Source organism: Nerophis ophidion, linkage group LG09, assembly GCF_033978795.1.
Source record: "Nerophis ophidion isolate RoL-2023_Sa linkage group LG09, RoL_Noph_v1.0, whole genome shotgun sequence".
Lineage (NCBI taxonomy): Eukaryota > Metazoa > Chordata > Actinopteri > Syngnathiformes > Syngnathidae > Nerophis > Nerophis ophidion.
In genome coordinates this window covers 62,675,210-62,695,572 of record NC_084619.1, presented here as the reverse complement: position 1 = coordinate 62,695,572, position 20,363 = coordinate 62,675,210, and the positions used below count along the sequence as shown (strand labels likewise).

The following is a 20,363-nucleotide window of genomic DNA, read 5'->3' as shown; positions in this document are numbered from 1 at the left end:
TTTTATTGTGTGTGTTTGAAATAATGTGCGATACAAGCAGTCTTGCAGCGTGTTTACTTGTGTGTGTGTGTGTGTGTGTGTGTGTGTGTGTGTGTGTGTGTGCGCGTGACATGTGCAATACAAGCAGTCCTGCAGCGTGTTTACTTGTGTGCAATACAAGCAGTGCCGCAGCGTGTTTACTTGTGGGTGATATCATGTGCGATACAAGCAGTCCCGCACTGTGTTTGTGTGTGTGTGTGATATTATGTGTGATACAAGCAATCCTGCAACTTGTTTACGTGTGTGATATTATGTGCGATGCAAGCAGTCCTGCAGCATGTTTACGTGAGTGTGTGGGTGGGTGTGTGATATCATGTAAGATACAGGCAGTCCTGCAGAGTATTTACTTGTGTGTGATATCATGTGCGATACAACCGGTCCAGCTGCGTGTTTACTTATGTGTGATATCATGTGTGATACAAGCAGTCCCGCAGCGTGTTTACTTGTGTGTGACGGCGTGGCGCAGCGGGGAGAGTGGCCGTGCGCAACCCGAGGGTCACTGGTTCAAATCCCACCTAGAACCAACCTCGTCATGTCCGTTGTGTCCTGAGCAAGACACTTCACCCTTGCTCCTGATGGGTGCTGGTTGGCGCCTTGCATGGCAGCTCCCTCCATCAGTGTGTGAATGTGTGTGTGAATGGGTAAATGTGGAAGTAGTGTCAAAGCGCTTTGAGTACCTTGAAGGTAGAAAAGCGCTATACAAGTACAACCCATTTATTTATATCATGTGCGATACAAGCAGTCCTACAGCGTTTTTATTGTGTGTGTTTGAAATAATGTGCAATACAAGCAGTCTTGCAGCGTGTTTACTTGTGTGTGTGTGTGTGTGTGCGCGCGTGACATGTGCAATACAAGCAGTCCTGCAGCGTGTTTACTTGTGTGCAATACAAGCAGTGCCGCAGCGTGTTTACTTGTGGGTGATATCATGTGCGATACAAGCAGTCCTGCAACTTGTTTACGTGTGTGTGATATCATGTGCGATGCAAGCAGTCCTGCAACTTTTTTACGTGTGTGTGATATCATGTGCGATGCAAGCAGTCCTGCGGCATGTTTACGTGTGAGTGTGGGTGGGTGTGTGATATCATGTGAGATACAGGCAGTCCTGCAGAGTATTTACTTGTGTGTGATATTATGTGCGATACAAACAGTCCTGCAGCGTGTTTACTTGTGTGTGTGCGCGCGTGTGCGTTTGTGTGTGTGTGTGTGTGTGTGTGTGGTGATATGTGATATACAAGCAGTCCTGCAGCGTGTTTACTCGTGTGTGATATCATGTGCGATACAAGCAGTCCTGCAGCGTGTTTACTCGTGTGTGAGATATCATGTGTGATACAACCAGTCCTGCAGAGTGTTTACTTGTGTGTGTGATATCATGTGCGATACAACCGGTCCTGCAGAGTGTTTACTTTGGCAAAGCTGACAGACAGATTTACAAAAGGTAAACATGCTAGGCTACAGGCTACTAGGGCGCTCGCAGCTACACAACAGTTAAGCACACTAGCTCAACATAGGTAATAATAATTGAACCATATAACAGCACATTTGTCAATATTAATAAGTATCAAATATTTCTAGTTGCATGTTACGTACACTTTTAAGGCAGAAGCGTATTAGAAAGTATCCAGTAACAAACTTGTACGCATCATTCAACTTGCTGTGTCATGAGCTTAAATTATTACATTTTTGTGATCACTCTGTGTCGACAAAAGCAATTATCACTGCACTTCAACTTGAAGACCGCCATCCCAGACGGTTAATAATAAATAGGTTAGTATTTTCATACCTACCATTGTTCTCTGTTTGACTCATTTATTTTGTTCCAACCTTAGTATTTATATTATTTGCATTTCCGCTGATATTGGGTGGGATCAATATCAGTATCAGTATCGCTTCGGAAGTGAAAAAGTTTGGGACACGCTTATAGCTCACACAATCATTGATGGCATGTTGGCAAGGCTGACTAGTTGCCATCCGTCATTGTCATTGTTTCTAAATATAGAAACTTTTTATCTCTTTTGAAATTGCTGTGTTTGGCCTGCGGCCCGCTGGCAATTTTTCTCTTTGGTCGTGGGAGGCAAACAGTTTGGGCACCCTCGGTCCAGCTGTTATGGTTTTTATGTCATTAATATTGTATGATTCATAACCAGCTCCAAAAAACATAATAGTTGGACTAAAGCTTTTTTGCAGCACAAAAAATTGGGACGAGTTTGGGGAGATTTAGACACATGTCCAGTTGGCTTCACAATAGTCAGTGTGTGTCATTGCTAGGTCTTTTTTTTTTTTTTGGTCATGTGACATTAACACACACGCACGTCATTTTTAAAAATCTGATGAGCGAACTTCAGCCCCTCTGCTCTCTGTTCTTTGAAGAGATTAACCTCTAACCCCAGGAAGGCACTGCTAACCAATCAGGAGGTTTCCTGGCTTTTAATTGCAGCCTGAGATTGGCTCATTTTGGCTGTCGTCTGCTTTGATTAATTACAGCCGAGCAGGAAGAGTCCTGATTACACACACACACACACGCACACACACACCAAATGTGCACAAGGTAGACTAGCAGGTCTTGTTTTTCATGCTAGAAACCAAGCGTTCAGCGAGCACTGTCATGGTTTTGTGTTGCTTTCCATGGACGGTTAATCAATGTTGTCTTCACGGACGCACAAGCGCGGGATTGTATGTTATAAATATGTACAAATATGTTCAAGTCAGCATTGTGACTTTCTACACGTACTAAAAGACCTTCGCAGGCAGCCAGTCTGCTGCTCTTAATTACTCCCATATGTCCCGCATGAGTCTCACACACACACACACGCACGCACACACACACACACACGCACACACACACACACACGTACACAAAGTTGTCAGCCAGAGATTGCAAGCATGGATGATTTCAGTACAAAAGTATGTTGGAGTTCCCCATTAAAAAAGATTTAGAGCCGAAACCTGAGAGGAGTGATTGAGTGAAATACTACTGTCATGGTGGACGCAGTGATAGTACAATCACACACAGTAGTAAAGCTACACACACATAAAAGTAAACTATTACAACGAGCTCGCTGTCAGATTTTCATTGTCGGACTTCAACAGGATTTGTCAGTTTTTGTTTAACTGTTCTCTGTGTACACACAAACACACACACCAATGTGTTGTGTTTATTTGGGGCCGACCACCACAAATAGATTTGGTGTTACCTGGTTGATGGCAGTACTAGGACTGTACAGTACACCTGCACTTATATAGTACTGCGGTACTACTAAATTTGAAAAAAAGGTACTAATGTGCTTAGAAAAATACCGACATTGCTGGTAACATGAGATGCATGTGAGTCAACACACGCGTAGAGCACTTACAAGTGGAAATGGGGTGGAGTTGGAAGAAAGAGAGTGGAGGATTTTTGGCTTTAAAACTAACGATAAAGGTGAAGATATAAACACTGAAGTTCCATGCAAGCGGTGTTTTACAAAACAGCTAGCCACCAGCTAATATCTTTCCATGCTGTTTTAGCTATTCCTAAATCACTAATCTTCACCTTCATGGAAACAAACTACCGTGTTTTCTGGACTATAGTGCGCGGTATATAAGCCGCATCCACTACATTTTAGAAAGAAAAAAAGGTTTCCATATATTAGCCGCACCGTACTATACGCCGCAGATTAGTGAAATTATTTACATATAAGTATTTTGTAAATATTACTCAATAATGTGTCCCATGTGTGATGTCTGTAGGAGTGTTTTCATGCATATTTGTACGTGCTGTCGTAATGTATTCATGCTAGCGTCGTTAGCATTTGCTAATATGCTAACATGTTTACGAGTGTCTGTGTTAGTATTATTAACTTACAATGGAACTCTTTTTGTATTGTTTCAATTTCATAAATTTCTCAGTAAATTCACCAAAATTGTTGTGATCCGCTGCCTGGATCATGTTTTGATTTAGACTTTTGAGTCTTTTAGTGTTTTCTGTTTGTTTTGGACTCATTCAGTTCCGGTTTGTGCTCCTCTGTTTGTTACCATAGAAACGTATTATTTTCACCTGCCGTGGGTTCCAGAAGCACACCTGTTTTTGTTAATCACTGTCTTGATTCAAGCCTGCCTCCTTCGTTGATTCCGTCTGGTTTCGTAGTTTGTGTTCGCACAACAGTGACGACTTTTGATTCCCGATTCTGCATTCCTGTTCGCTACCAGCTAGCTTCCACGCTAAGCCTTTGTTATTTCTCTAGCCCCCATGCTAGCTCTTTTGTTTTTTTCTAGCTCCCATGCTAGTTCTGTTCATTTTGACAAAGTCTGTTTTATTTGTTAATAAATCATTTGTTTCTTAGTTTTACGCTGTGTCCAAGGCCCGTCTGCATCCTCGAGAGAACGACTCCGCATCACAATGCGACCCAATCGTCACAAAAATGTCACAGTGGAGTTATTGAGTCTGTTTAGCTGATTGGAGAGCTAGTAGGGTCCATGACGACGACTTCGTTTTGTTTGATCAGCCGTTATACTGCCATGTTACAGGCACTGTCTGGAAACAATAAGGGTATGTAAACTAATTGTTTTAATGTAAATAAGTAATTTCTGCGGCTAATATATGGAAAAATATGTTTTCCTTATAAAATGTAGGGAATGTGGCTTATATAATAGTAATAATAGATTAGATTTATATAGCGCTTTGCTAGACACTCGAAGCGCTTCACATAGAAGTGAGAAGCCATCATTCATTCCCACCTGGTGGTGGTAAGCTACTTTCATAAGCGTGGCTGCCAGTTTGTGCCTACGGCCCCTCCGACCACCACCTATCGTTCATCATTCATTCACCAGTGTGAGCAGCCCTGGGGGCAAGGGTGAAGTGTCCTGCCCAAGGACACAACGGCAGCGATTAGCATGTCAAGAGACGGGGAGCGAACCTGCAACTCCACTACGCCACGCCGCCGCCAATGCGCTCTATAGTCCGGAAAATATGGTACTAAAACTAAGATTTGTCTTATATTTTTCAACTTTTGAAGCCTCCGTTTTTTTTATTACATACTCATGCGTCATCCCCAAGTATAGCACAAAGAGATTGTTGTTCTGTGGCAAAGACAAATACTCACAAAGGACCACCGATACTGTTGTGTTGACACTGTGGCTTGGCTTGAGCTCGCACGGCAACAAACACAGTGGACGAAGCCATGTGGTTACACTTCCACACACACACACACACACACACACACACAGGGTACACTTTCTGTTCCATCGTCGTGTGATGTTTTCACTGCGGTGTCCGAACTGTGTTTTCATCACCTTAGGCAAAAAAAGTGTGTTGTGAAAAGCAGGGCAGCATTGTGCTGTTGGATTGAGGTGTTCTGTCCCTTCGCAGTGCTGATTTATGATCATATTGCTGCTCTTACTGGATTGCTTTTATGACCCCGCCGTAGGACAAAGGCAACACTGTGCCACTGAGGGACAGAGCTGTTGCTATGGCGATTAGACTCATTAAAACACCTTCAGTCCCGGAGCAACGTCATAAGAATTTACGCCTAGTCGAGCACACGGCAACACACGTTTAATTTGGCCCATACTACTTCTTTAGGATGATGGTCGCGCACAAATACACAACTTTGCTCTGCCAGCAGAGCCATCGAAATGCTACTTGGGTAGATTCGATGGCATTACAGAACAGCTGAGGATTAGTTGTAGAGGTGGAAGCTACAACGGGGAAGAAGAGGCTTTTGGCCCACGGAGGCTCAAGGGATCGGGGGTATTCTTATGGTAATCTACAGCCGCGGAAGAGGCGCAAAGGAGCCGAACAAACAATGGCAGTGGAGCCAAAGAGTCTGGCCTGCAGTCTCCCAGGCCCTGAAAGGCATCCCCAGGCTGCTGCTGCTGCACCCAGGGGCCCGCCTGCAAGGGGACGGGGAAAGGAAACAAGGAAGGAGTTGATTAGAGAAAGAACACACAGGATTGAAGAAGAGGGATTATAGGAAGACGCATGAGAAGACCAACGTTGAGTTGTTAAACCAAACTCACAAATTATAATAGAACCTCTAGAACCTCTATTTACAGGTGTCAAACTCAAGACATAGGGGCTAGATATGGCCCGCCACATCACTTAATACGGCCTGCGAACGCTTAAAAATATTATTAATCAATAAAGTATAATGTATTTGCTCACTGCACTATTTTGACAGGGAAATCATTTTTGGTGATTTAACCCCCAATTCCAAACTTTGATGCTGAGTGCCAAGCATGGACGTAATGGGATCCATTTTTATAGTCTTTGGTATGACTCGGCCGGGGTTTGAACTCACGACCTACCGATCTCAGGGCGGACACTATAACCCAGGGGTAGGGAACCTATGGCTCTAGAGCCAGATGTGGCTCTTTTGATGACTGCATCTGGGTCTCGGATAAATCTGAGCTGACATTGCTTAACAGGATAAGTAATGAATAATTCCACTTGTAATCATAGGGTTAAACATAACATTCCAAATATAAAACATTCTCATGCATTTTTATGTTCTAGAAGTTGCGTTAATGGTAAGAAGTAATTTATTTATTATTGGTTAGTGTTGGGTTTGCCCTCCTGGGGGTTCTTCAGACCACCACGCACCGACATGAGAGCCTGTTTTAGGGTGAAATATTGTTGTTGTTTTTTAATTAGTCCCTCAGTTGCTTTCCAGCAGTTGTCTTTTTCTCTTTCGTCCTCACTCGCGCTCTGGCTCCAGCCCCAACCCTGTCTCTCATCCTGGCTGCTGCTTATAACAGAGCGACAGGTGATTAGATAAAAAGGCCTAGGTGGGCCATCTACGAGGCCGGTCCTGGCAACATCCCGCTTTGCTGCAGGCCCGCAGGCCACGCCCCTTCCACAGTTAGCTTCAGAATAACAATGTTATTACAAAGAATAAGAGACCTATTATACTCTGGAAATGTTGGTCTTACTTAAAAATGCACGCGTTTAGTTGTGTTCAGTGTTAAAAAAAATATTATATGGCTCTTAGGGAAATACATTTTAAAATATTTGGCTTCTTGGCTCTCTCAGCCAAAAAGGTTCCCCGACCCCTGCTCTAACCACTAGGCCAGTGGTTCTCAAATGAGGGTACGTGTACCCCTGGGCGTACTTGAAGGTATGCCAAGGGTTACGTGAGATTTTTTAAAATTATTCTAAAAATAGCAACAATTCAAAAATCCTTTATAAATATATTTATTGAATAATACTTCAACAAAATATGAATGTAAGTTCATAAACTGTGATAAGAAATGCAACAATGCAATATTCAGTGTTGACAGCTGGATTTTTTTGTGGACATGTTCCATAAATATTGATGTTAAAGATGTATTTTTTTGCGAAGAAATGTTTAGAATCCAGATGGATCTCTATTACAATCCCCTAAAGAGGGCACTTTAAGTTGATTATTACTTCTATGTGTGGAAATCTTTATTTATAATTGAATCACTTGTTTATTTTTCAACAAGTTTTTAGTTATTTTTATAATCTTTTTTCCCCAAATAGTTCAAGAAAGACCACTGCAAATGAGCAATATTTTGCACTGTTATACAATTTAATAAATCAGAAACTGATGACACAGATGTATTTTACTTCTTTATCGTTTTTTTTCAACCAAAACTGCTTTGCTCTGATTAGGGAGTACTTGAATTAAAAAAATGTTCACAGGGGGTACATCACTGAAAAAAGGTTGAGAACCACTGCACAAGCCCACTGAGAAAAGAAATCGCGAGACCGTTTTTCCATTAATAGCAACACAACATAATAACAACAACCTCAGATTTTACTGGAATTTGCCTTAAAAAAAACTGTTGCACCATTTTTTTTCATTTGTAGTAATACACTGTAAAAACAATAACTGTAAATATTACGGTTAAAAAAATGGCTTTTTAGTTGCTAGAATTTTACCATAAAAACAGGGGTATCATTTTTTGAATTGCACAATAATATGCTATAAGAGCACCGTAATTTTACAATGAAATTCTTGCCGGTGTTACTTTTTTAAATAATTTTTCCTTCAATTTTTTAAAACTGCCATTATATTCACGTACAAATTCAGGAAACTGAGCTACCAGTTTTTTTACTTTGAAAACCAACAAACTGCGGTGCCGTTATTTACTGTTTACAACAACATGCGGTAAAAAGCACAGTAATATTTACGGTAAAACTGGCAACTGAACTGAGCTTTTTTTTTTTTTTTTTTTTTTTTTTTGCAGTGTACACGAAAAAACGATCAAAGGCAATTGTGTAAAAATATGACAAAGCGAATCTTTATATATGAATATTCATATAATATTTAGTGTTTCCAGCCATGTGGCCAGTTTGACACCCCTGCCATGTACTGTACAAGCTGTGTTGCTATTTTCATCATGTAAATATAACAGTTCTCTGCAGCAGAGAGCTTTCACTTCATGTTGTGAGCTTTAAAAGGCCACTTGTTTGTGTTTCTGATGAGCACATTACATGACTTTATGCAGATAAGATGGGGTTATGAGATTGTTTCATTTTTATCCGGCGACTGTGTTTGCCTCCCTTTGATATTCTCCCTGATCCCAATCTTCTCATTACAACATTTATTTGTGGAGCTCAAGAGCTGTCGGCCTCGGGCGTGTTTATTTGGACTGCCGCTGTTCCCCCAACACCAGGAAGTAGACGCGCGTTAGGGTGACGGGACCTCCACAGAAGGAGTGTGACGTTCTTGATGCTTGTAGCGACATCCGCTATCATGTTATCATGTTTTAGTGCGTATTCTTCGATCTTGACAACCGCTGCTGCATTTCGCTCTTTTTGTATTTTTACATTTACTTTACATTTAGACTTGGAGACTTCCTTTTTATTGTCATTCAAATTTGAACTTTACAGTACAGATGAGATCCAAATTTTGTTCCATTAGCTCCTGGTAGTGCAGGATAGAAAAGCAATAAGGTGCAAATATAAATAAATAGATTACTGTACAGCTGCTACGGAGGCTGCGGAAGCTCTTTCTAGAGCAACACGGAACGACGCAGGAAGTCCTTCATACCGACAGCCATCAGACTGTATAATGCATATGTTCCTTTTTGACTGTACTTAAATGTATAATGTGTTTATATTATTCACATGTGAATAATGCTGTGTAATAGACTGTATTTGTTATTCACATGTGAATAATGCTTTGTAATAGACTGTGTTTGTTATTCACATGGGAATAATGCTGTATGATAGACTGTATTTATGTTATTCACATGTGAATATTGGTGTATAATAGACTATCTATGTTATTCACGTGTGAATAATACTGTATTTATGTTATTCACATGTGAATAATGCTGTATAACAGACTGTATTTATGTTATTCACATGTGCATAATGCTGTATAATAGACTGTATTTATATTATACACATGGGAATAATGCTATATGTATAATAGACTGTATTTGTTATTCACATGTGAATAATGCTCTATAAAATACTGTATTTATATTATTCACATGTGAAGAATGCTGTATAATAGACTGTATTTGTTATTCACATGTGACTAATTCTGTGTTATATACTGTATTTATGTTATTCACATGTGAATAATGTTGTATACTATACTGCATTTATGTTATTTACATGTGAATAATGCTGTATAATACTCTATGTTATTCACATGTGAATAATGCAGTATAACAGACTGTATTTATGTTATTCACATGTGAATAATGCTGTATAATAGACTGTATTTATGTTATTCACATGTGAATAATGCTGTATTATAGACTGTATTTGTTATTCACATGTGACTAATTCTTTGTGATACACAGTATTTGTTATTCACATGTGAATAATGTTGTATACTATACTGCATTTATGTTATTTACATGTTAATAAGGCTGTATAATAGATTGTGTTTATGTTATTCACATGTGAATAATGCTGTAGAGTATTGTATTTATATTATTCACGTGTGAATAATGCTATATAATAGACTGTATTCATATTATTCACATGTGAAAAATGCTGTATTATAGACTGTATTTGTTATTCACATGTGACTAATTCTGTGTGATAGACTGTATTTATGTTATTCACATGTGAATAATGTTGTATACTATACTGCATTTATGTTATTTACATGTGAATAAGGCTGTATAATAGACTGTGTTTATGTTATTCACATGTGAATAATGGTGTATAGTACTGTATTTATATTATTCACGTGTGAATAATGCTATATAATAGACTGTATTCATATTATTCACATGTGAATAATGCTGTATAATAGACTTTATTTGTTATTCACATGTAAAAAACGCTGTATAATAGACTTTATGTTATTCACATGTGGATAATGCTGTATAATAGACTGCATTTGTTATTCATATGTGATGAGGCTGTATAATAGACTGTGTTTATGTTATTCACACGTGTATAATGCTGTATAATAAACTGTATTCATATTATTCACATGTGAATAATGCTGTATAATAGACTTTATTCATATTATTCACATGTGAATAATGCTGTATAATAGACTTTATTTATGTTATTCGCGTGTGAATAATGCTGCATAATAGACTGTATTTATATTATACACATGTGAATAATGCTGTATAATAGACTGTATTTATATAACTCACGTGTGAATAATGCTGTATAATAGACTGTATTTATGTTAGTCACATGTGAATAATGCTGTATAATAGACTGTGTTTATATTATTCATGTGTGAATAATGCTGCATAATATACTATTTATATTATTCACATGTGAATAATGCTGTATAATAGACTGTATTTATATAACTCACGTGTGAATAATGCTGTATAATAGACTGTATTTATGTTAGTCACATGTGAATAATGCTGTATAATAGACTGTATTTATATTATTCATGTGTGAATAATACTGTATAATTGACTGTATTTATATTATTCATGTGTGAATAATGCTGTATAATAGACTGTATTTATGTTATTCACATGTGAATAATGCTGTAAGTGTTTATTGTCTATTGTGAGCTATCTGTGGTGCTGAATTTCCCCCAGGGATCAATAAAGTACTTTCTATTCTATATTGCAGATCATAAACATTTTTGTCCGTTCTAATTATAGCAATACAAGTGCTCAGGACTCACACCCGCGGCCTCCCGGTCGGAAGTTATAGAAACATTTTTTTTTCTTCTTCTTTTTTTTTAAATGACACATTTTCCCCATACATGCGGGTTTAGCCAAGCCCTGATGTGAACATAACAGCTGTGACATCATCATTGACAGACGAGCATATTTGTCAGAGCATTTGCATATTTCTTCTCTGCTTTCTGTCCATGTACATTACCCAGCTCGCCCATCTTGGCCCACCTTAGTCTTGGAGGTGGTAGTGGGGTCCGTCATGGCTGAGTGCTAGCTTATAAGGTGGTCTATATTCACTACTGGGGGCTTAGCTAACAATAACTGCTTTCATTCGGACCACACTGCATGCCGGAGCCTACTTTAGCAAGGACTTGTTCACACAAACTACACTATTTGTGCATTCACTCTTTCTGTGTTGTTGTTTCATGCACTCACTATACTTGTTGTTTCATGCACTCATTATTTTACACACTCTCTGTGTTGTTTTTTCATGCATTCACTCTTCTACACTTAATGTATTGTTTCATGCACTCATTCAGGCCTCGAATTTAAACTTTTCAAGGTCAAGGCAAGTGTTGCCTAAAAGGAGGGTTCATATTTTAGGGCACCACTGCAAGTTGGAAGGGCATCAAGGCTCTTTCTGCGTTCATGCGTTCACTTTTCTACACTCTTTCTGTGTTGTTTCATGTATTCACTCTTCTGCACTCTTTCTGTTGTTGTTGTTTCATGCATTTACTCTTCTACACTCTTTGGGTTGTTGTTTCATGCATTCACTCTTCTACACTCTGTGTTATTGTCTCATGTATTCATTATTTTACAGTCTTTATGTGTTGTTGTTTCATGCATTCACTCTTCTGCACTATTTGTGTTGTTTCATGCATTTACTCTTCTACACTCTTTCTGTGTTGTTGTTTCATGCATTCACTCTTCTGCACTCTTTCTGTTGTTGTTTCATGCATTTACTCTTCTACACTCTTTGTGTTGTTGTTGCATGCATTCACTCTTCTACACTCTTTCTGTGTTGTTGTTTCATGCATTCACTCTTCTACACTCTTTGTGTTGTTGTTGTTTCATGCATTCACTTTTACACTCTTTCTGTGTTGTTGTTTCATGCACTCATTCTTTTACAGTCTTTATGTGTTGTTGTTTCATGCATTCACACTTCTACACCATTTGTGTTGTTGTTTCATGCATTCACTCTTACACTCTTTCTGTGTTGTTGTTTCATGCACTCATTCTTTTACAGTCTTCATGTGTTGTTGTTTCATGCATTCACACTTCTGCACCATTTGTGTTGTTGTTTCATGCATTCACTCTTCTACACTCTTTCTGTGTTCTTGTTTCATGCATTCCCTCTTCTACATTCTTTCTGTGTTGTTGTTTCATGCACTCATTCTTTTACAGTCTTTATGTGTTGTTGTTGTTTCATGCATTCACTCTTCTACACTATTTCTGTGTTGTTGTTTAGTGCATTCACACCTCTGCACTTTTTCTTTGTTGTTGTTTCATACCTTCACTCTTTTACACTCTTTGTGTTGTTGTTTCATGCATTCACTCTTTTTTATAGTCTTTATGTGTTGTTGTTTCATGCATTCACTCTTCTGCACTCTTTGTGTTGCTGTTTCATGCATTCACTCTTCTACACTCTTTCTGTGTTGTTGTTTCATGCACTCATTATTTTAAAGTCTGTGTTGTTGTTTCATGCATTCACTCTTCTACACTATTTATGTGTTTTTGTTTAGTGCATTCACTCTTCTGCACTTTTTCTGTGTTTTTGTTTCGTGCCTTCACTCTTTTACACTCTTTGTGTTGTTTCATGCATTCACTCTTTTAGAGTCTTTCTGTGTTTTTGTTTCATGCACTTATTATTTTACAGTCTTTATGTATTGTTGTTTCATGCTTTCACTCTTCTGCACTCTTTCTGTGTTGTTGTTTCATGCACTCATTATTTTACAGTCTGTGTTGTTGTTTCATGCATTCACTCTTCTACACTATTTATGTGTTGTTGTTTAGTGCATTCACTCTTCTGCACTTTTTCTGTGTTTTTGTTTTGTGCCTTCACTCTTTTACACTCTTTGTGTTGTTGTTTCATGCATTCACTCTTTTAGAGTCTTTCTGTGTTTTTGTTTTCATGCACTTATTATTTTACAGTCTTTATGTGTTGTTGTTTCATGCACTTATTATTTTACAGTCTTTATGTGTTGTTGTTTCATGCTTTCACTCTTCTACACTCTTTCTGTGTTCTTGTTTCATGCATTCACTCTTCTACATTCTTTCTGTGTTGTTGTTTCATGCACTCATTCTTTTACAGTCTTTATGTGTTGTTGTTGTTTCATGCATTCACTCTTCTACACTATTTCTGTGTTGTTGTTTAGTGCATTCACACCTCTGCACTTTTTCTTTGTTGTTGTTTCATACCTTCACTCTTTTACACTCTTTGTGTTGTTGTTTCATGCATTCACTCTTTTACACTCTTTGTGTTGTTGTTTCATGCATTCACTCTTTTAGAGTCTTTCTGTGTTTTTGTTTCATGCACTTATTATTTTACAGTCTTTATGTGTTGTTGTTTCATGCACTTATTATTTTACAGTCTTCATGTGTTGTTGTTTCATGCTTTCACTCTTCTACACTCTTTCTGTGTTCTTGTTTCATGCATTCACTCTTCTACATTCTTTCTGTGTTGTTGTTTCATGCACTCATTCTTTTACAGTCTTTATGTGTTGTTGTTGTTTCATGCATTCACTCTTCTACACTATTTCTGTGTTGTTGTTTAGTGCATTCACACCTCTGCACTTTTTCTTTGTTGTTGTTTCATACCTTCACTCTTTTACACTCTTTGTGTTGTTGTTTCATGCATTCACTCTTTTACAGTCTTTATGTGTTGTTGTTTCATGCATTCACTCTTCTGCACTCTTTGTGTTGCTGTTTCATGCATTCACTCTTCTACACTCTTTCTGTGTTGTTGTTTCATGCATTCACTTTTCTATGTTCTTTATGTGTTGTTGTTTCATGCACTCATTATTTTAAAGTCTGTGTTGTTGTTTCATGCATTCACTCTTCTACACTATTTATGTGTTTTTGTTTAGTGCATTCACTCTTCTGCACTTTTTCTGTGTTTTTGTTTCGTGCCTTCACTCTTTTACACTCTTTGTGTTGTTGTTTCATGCATTCACTCTTTTAGAGTCTTTCTGTGTTTTTGTTTCATGCACTTATTATTTTACAGTCTTTATGTATTGTTGTTTCATGCTTTCACTCTTCTGCACTCTTTCTGTGTTGTTGTTTCATGCATTCACTTTTCTATGTTCTTTCTGTGTTGTTGTTTCATGCACTCATTATTTTACAGTCTGTGTTGTTGTTTCATGCATTCACTCTTCTACACTATTTATGTGTTGTTGTTTAGTGCATTCACTCTTCTGCACTTTTTCTGTGTTTTTGTTTTGTGCCTTCACTCTTTTACACTCTTTGTGTTGTTGTTTCATGCATTCACTCTTTTAGAGTCTTTCTGTGTTTTTGTTTCATGCACTTATTATTTTACAGTCTTTATGTGTTGTTGTTTCATGCTTTCACTCTTCTGCACTCTTTCTGTGTTGTTGTTGTTTCACACATTCACTCTTCTACATTCTTTCTGTATTGTTGTTTCACGCATTCACTCTTCTGCAATCTTTCTGTGTTGTTGTTGTTGTTTCACGCATTCACTCTTACGTTATTTGTGTTGTTGTTTCATGCATTCACTCTTCTACACTCTTTCTGTGTTGTTTCATGCACTCATTCCTTTACAGTCTTTCTGTGTTGTTGTTTCATGCATTCCCTCTTCTACACTCTTTGTGTTGTTGTTGTTTAATGAATTCACTCTTACAGTCTTTCTGTGTTGTTGTTTCATGTAATCATTCTTTTACATTCTATCTGTGTTGTTGTTTCATACATTCATTCTTCTACACTCTTTTTTGTTATTTCATGCCCTCTTTCTTCCACATTCTTTGTCAGTGTTGTTGTGCCTGGCTTGACTACAGGCTGCTTAATGGGAGAACACACACAGTCAACAACAAGATGGTGTATTTAGTATTGTCACGTGATTGCGTGTGTTTCATGTTTGAAGTTAGCATGGCTGCACCACACGTGTTCTCATGCTATGGACTGTTTTCAGAGGGAAGTGGACGTAGGATGGGCCTTTATCACGGAGGGGGACAGCTTCCTGTTTCGCTACAAAGTCCTTCCTGAACCTGTCTGGTCTTGTCCACGGTCCAAGGCGTCTTGTGTGAAATGTGTCTTTGTGTGTTATCTGACCAGGACGCCGCTTATGTTGTTGCTCAGTCTCGCGTCACAAACAAACGTCTTATCATCACAACAACAATAAGACTCCAAATTCAGATTTCACAGCAGCTTAAGACCAGTCCGAAAGTAATCAAGTATTTAAAAATAAGTATTTAATCCCTTGGATGTCTACGTTTATTCTAAAAGCGTGAGTTCTCTCTTGGAATCATTTTTATTAAATCACATTGCACACTCAATGAACTCATAGCCTTTTTACGAGTGTTCTGAACAATAACAAGAAATAATAAAAACCTGGACAACTGACTATATACCTGGAAATATGTTTGAAATGTTTTAAAAATGCTGAACTTTGAATTTTTAGGGTCAGCAAGACCACAAGAACCAAAGCAATGTTATGACATGACGACGGACCGTCATGCCCGTTGAGAAAATATATTTATATGGCGAACCGGTACTTTTCAAACAGAATATTGTACTGTTTTTGGTTCATTAGTACCGGAATACCATACTAATACCAGTATACCGTACAACCCTAGTGGCAGCTTACTCATATATCTTGTCTCATATTGATCAAACCCACCTATTTTAATCATTATTTTTCAAGTAGCGAGCCTTTGGAACAGGGTAAAGTTTGTCTCAGTACGGTCCCCAGTTTGTTGCTCTGTCACATTAACGTGTGTACAGTACCGCCATGTAAAACCGAAGCTTTAGTCGACAAAAATGTCTACCGCCGCCCCACAGTGCATTGCGAAATCACATGCCCTTTGGAGCCGTGTAGAATTGATTAGAGAAGGTTTAGTGCGTACAAACATACTGAGTGCCCACCCCTAGCTAAAGATGTGTGAAAAGTGGGTCACAAGTCCGACCTCTTTGTCCCGCCTCTGTGGCGAATGGAAAGTGACGGATGCTGGCTGGGCCTTGCCACTAATTCCCTCACACACGACCCCTTCCCTAAACGTCCGACCCTCACGGCGCCCCCTAATTGTGATATGTGGCTATGAGTGCTGTGGCAGTAATTGCACAACATCTTGGACAAATAAGTCGGTGCTTTGTTGGATCGATACTCGCCCTGCAGAGGACCCGGTGTCACGCCACATTTAACTTGGGGGGCCAAGGGAGGTGCAATCAGATGCAGGAAGAGAGAACACCATGCTGACTGTGTTGTCGTTGGTGTGCTGTAACAAAGACTGCAAAGTCTCCTCCCAACCCCACCAAGGACTGTTTTCACTGCTGGACTCTAGGAAGAGGTTCTGCAGCCTCCGTAGCAGAACCTCCAGGTTCTGTAACAGCTTCTTCCCTCAGGCCGTAAGACTCTTGAACGCATCATAATTAAATTATCCCCTCAACTCTCCCCAAAATGGATTAACTCACTGGAATAAAAAAGACAATATAACATAAATCCATAAACCTGGATGCATATGCAAAAGTGCAATGTATTTATCTGTACAGTAATCTATTTATTTATATCTGCACCTTATTGCTTTTTGTTATCCTGCACTACCAAGAGCCAATGCAACAAAATTTCGTTCTTATTTGTTCTGTAAAGTTCAAATTTGAATGACAATAAAAAGGAAGTCTAAGTCTACTATGTTCTCTTGTCTCAGTGCTGCAGGTCCAAGGAGCCACTGAGCCACAACAACTTGCCATATTGTGATAGCAGCCATCCTCTCACCGCTTTGAGACCTCTGGTCCAAAAAGTTCTATCATCCCCTTCCCACTTCTGACCCGCCGGAGCATCCGTTTGTTGCTGCTGCACGATGGGAGGTCTTCTGCTGCGTCTGGCTGTCATGGCCGCCTCGCTGCTGATGGTCCTCAGAGCTGAAGGTAAGACTTTTCACCCGTGTGATACATTCCACTCTCGTAAGAAGGCAGCAGCACATCTCGCCTGCTTCCTGGTCAATGTTTGGGACACAGGAGCGCTGTCAACCGCTACTATTTCCCTACGCTTCAAACCCTGTGGCTTAGGAAACAGTGTGGCTATTTACAGTTGAAAGGTTGCTATTTCATCAAAAGGACATACGAGCAATATGCTGAAACATCTGAACACACAGCGTGTGATACCTATAAACGAATGTCACCTTTTCGAACCGCGCTGGGCGATATGGCCTTTTATTAATATCTCGTTATTTTTAGGCCATGTCGCGATACACGATATGTATCTCAATATTTTGCCTTAGCCTTGAATGAACACTTGATGCATATAATCACAGCAGTATGATGATTCTATGTGTCTACATTAAAACATTCTTCTTCATACTGCATAATTATATATGCTCATTTTAAACTTCCATGCAGAGAGGGAAATCCCAACTAAGTCAATTTAGCAAAACTGTATTTATTAAACAGTTATCAAGCAGTGGCACAAACATTCATGTCATTTCAAAAACAGAAAGTGCAAGATTGTCAGACATTTTAAAAACAAGCCATGAGTGCACTTTTGTGCATGATGTCACTAAGATGACATATCAAAACAATAAATGAAATGAAAGTGCACTTTTTGTAAGAAACCCCACTACAATAGTTTAAAACAAATAAAGTGCCCTTTTGTGCATGATGTGACAAAAGATATTTCCATAACTGTCAAATAAAAATGAGCTGCATAATAGGAAATCAAATAGTGTTCGTCCTTCGCTATGTGGTAGGTTCCTGCGGACATTATCTCCTTTTGTTGTTGACTATTTTTTTTCGTACGGTGTTGATCTGGAAATGTTTGCCTCGGCATTTTGTTGGTGTGGGCGTGTGGCTCCGAATGCAAATGTTGACAAGCGGAGTAAGCACTCTTCATTCTTTAGCAGGTGACTTTTCAAATGATGCTACATATTAGCAGTAATGCTAGTTTTTGTAGCAATGATTTTTCCCCACACTTGACAAATTACGGTTGTCTGTTCGACATATTCTCACTTGAAGCCAAACCACCGCCAGACGATAGACCCCCTGCTGTTTTTCTTGGGAATTAATTCTTCCTTCATTTGATACCAGATTCACATCTTCTTTCTCTCGTATTACCACTTCGCTAGCACCACAGCTAACGTTACCCATGCTGCTACCTCTCTGCTCCGCGAGGGCGTATACGTATGTGACGTATGTAAGAAGGTGCGCTTGCTTTCTGTGAGATGGAGAGACAAGAAAGAGTGGGAAGAGCATGTAGTGTAATGCACGCAGCTAAAAGCAACTGCGTGAGAATGTATACTGGAAGATCACGATATAGTCGTTTTGTATATCGCACAGAGACAAACCCGCGATATGTCGAGTACATCGATACATCGCCGAGCCCTACATCCAAGTCACGTCCACCTGTAGTTTCTCATTTCACTGGGGCAGGTAAGCGTACACTCGGGCCAAAACAGACCAATGCCGAGCAGTAACTAAGTTTGTCTTCAAAAGATTGCACGAATTTGCCACAGTGCTCCTGATATTCGGTGGGCGAATGTTCAATTGTAGTCACAGAAAAGTTTCCTGTTTTCCCCTCACCACATTATCACTCATTTGTTCTACTATACAGGTGAAACTCATGAAATTAGAATATGGTGTCCAAGTCCATTCATGTCAGCAATTAAGCTTCAAATGTGAAACTAATGTGTGGTATTAACTCATGCAATGGGAAGTACGTTGAGCCTTTATTGTTGTTATTTTGATGATCATGGCTCAGGGTTTTTGGAAAACCCAAATTTTCTGAGATTTTCAATTCAAGGTTTTCCTAAACTGCAAGCCTTAATCATTCAAATTGTTTCAAAATAAGACTTGAAATATCTTGAGTTGCATGTTATGAGCCTTTTTCATGAATTACTTTCACCTTGGTAATCTAAACAAACCATTTGAATATTTTGAGTTCCACAGTTTATTTTATCAGCTGTGGGGTGCCCACACTTTTCTGTAGGCCAGCTACTTTTCAATTGACCAAATCGAAGGGATCTACTTCATTCATATATATGATTATATCTATTTATTTATGAAAGAGACATCTTTGTTAACAAGTTAAACGTGTTTATTGATAATACAAGCATGTTTAAAATTCCTTTCTTTCATGAAGCGAATAATATGAGTTGGTGTATTACCTGATTCTGATGACTTGCATTGATTGGAATCAGACAGTAGTGATGATAATGTCCACATTTTCAAATGGAGGAGAAAATGTCCAAAACCACATGAAAATGGTTGGTTTTTGCCATCTTATTTGTCCAGCTTCCATATTACTTTTTATACACTTTACAAGAAATACATTGGCGGCAAACTCCGTAGCTTGCTAGCTTGTGAAGACAGCTTTCTGAGACTTTTATTTTGTTAGCGCAGGCAGGATGAAGCAGGGCTTTTATTGTGAAGATAGGAACTGTGCAGTCAGTCTTTAGAGTTCAAACAGCAGGTATGGCGAGAGAGTCTGTTGAAAGAGAAAGTGTTTCTCGCCTTCCTTTCGGTCATTTTTTTCTTAATAATGAGCTTGTAGCAGCCAGCGTCATCTCACAAGTTCAAACACCGAACTATCTATTACACAAGACGAGTAGAAGGAATCAAGCAGAGACAGCGTTCAATTTTACTCATGAATAGAGTCATATTGGGCTCTACACTGAACTACAGTTTCCCCCTACGCTCTAAGGTACAGTCCCTCGTGCTCCTCTATTTATTCGGGAGTTCCCTAGTTAACGTCACTGAGGCTGCTTCTAAAGGGAGGGGTAATGCAAGCAGCCAGAATAGACACAATACATGATTAATCAGAATGGAAATGTGCTGACACTCGTGATTTCGCCCTGTGTCTGTTTTGTCTGCGTTGAGGTACTCGATGTTTGTCCTTGGTTGTCAGCAGGCAGGGTCTGGAAACAAACTGCTGATACAAGAAACTCGCAATGGAAGATTACGCGTTGTGTGCCTTTGCACAGATAGAAAAGTACAACTTCAGCACAATTGCTAATAACTATAGCAACGGCCTTTAAGCATAAGGGTTGTGTGATAACTTATGCATAATTATTCTAACAGCGGGTGCCGTGAATGTT

The 20,363-nt window shown here is 39.0% G+C and overlaps 1 protein-coding gene across 2 annotated transcripts in view; it reads left to right on the top strand.

The window, feature by feature from the left end:
- The window catches only part of LOC133559611 (bone morphogenetic protein receptor type-1A-like), a 61,350-nt gene that overhangs the window by 22,476 nt on the left and 18,511 nt on the right, over positions 1–20,363 (top strand). For both annotated transcript variants that reach the window (XM_061911527.1, XM_061911526.1), the window contains one exon: positions 16,983–17,202. In XM_061911527.1, the coding sequence (XP_061767511.1) occupies positions 17,136–17,202 (67 nt within the window). In that variant the 5' untranslated portion in view covers positions 16,983–17,135. The remainder of the gene's footprint in view (positions 1–16,982; positions 17,203–20,363) is intronic.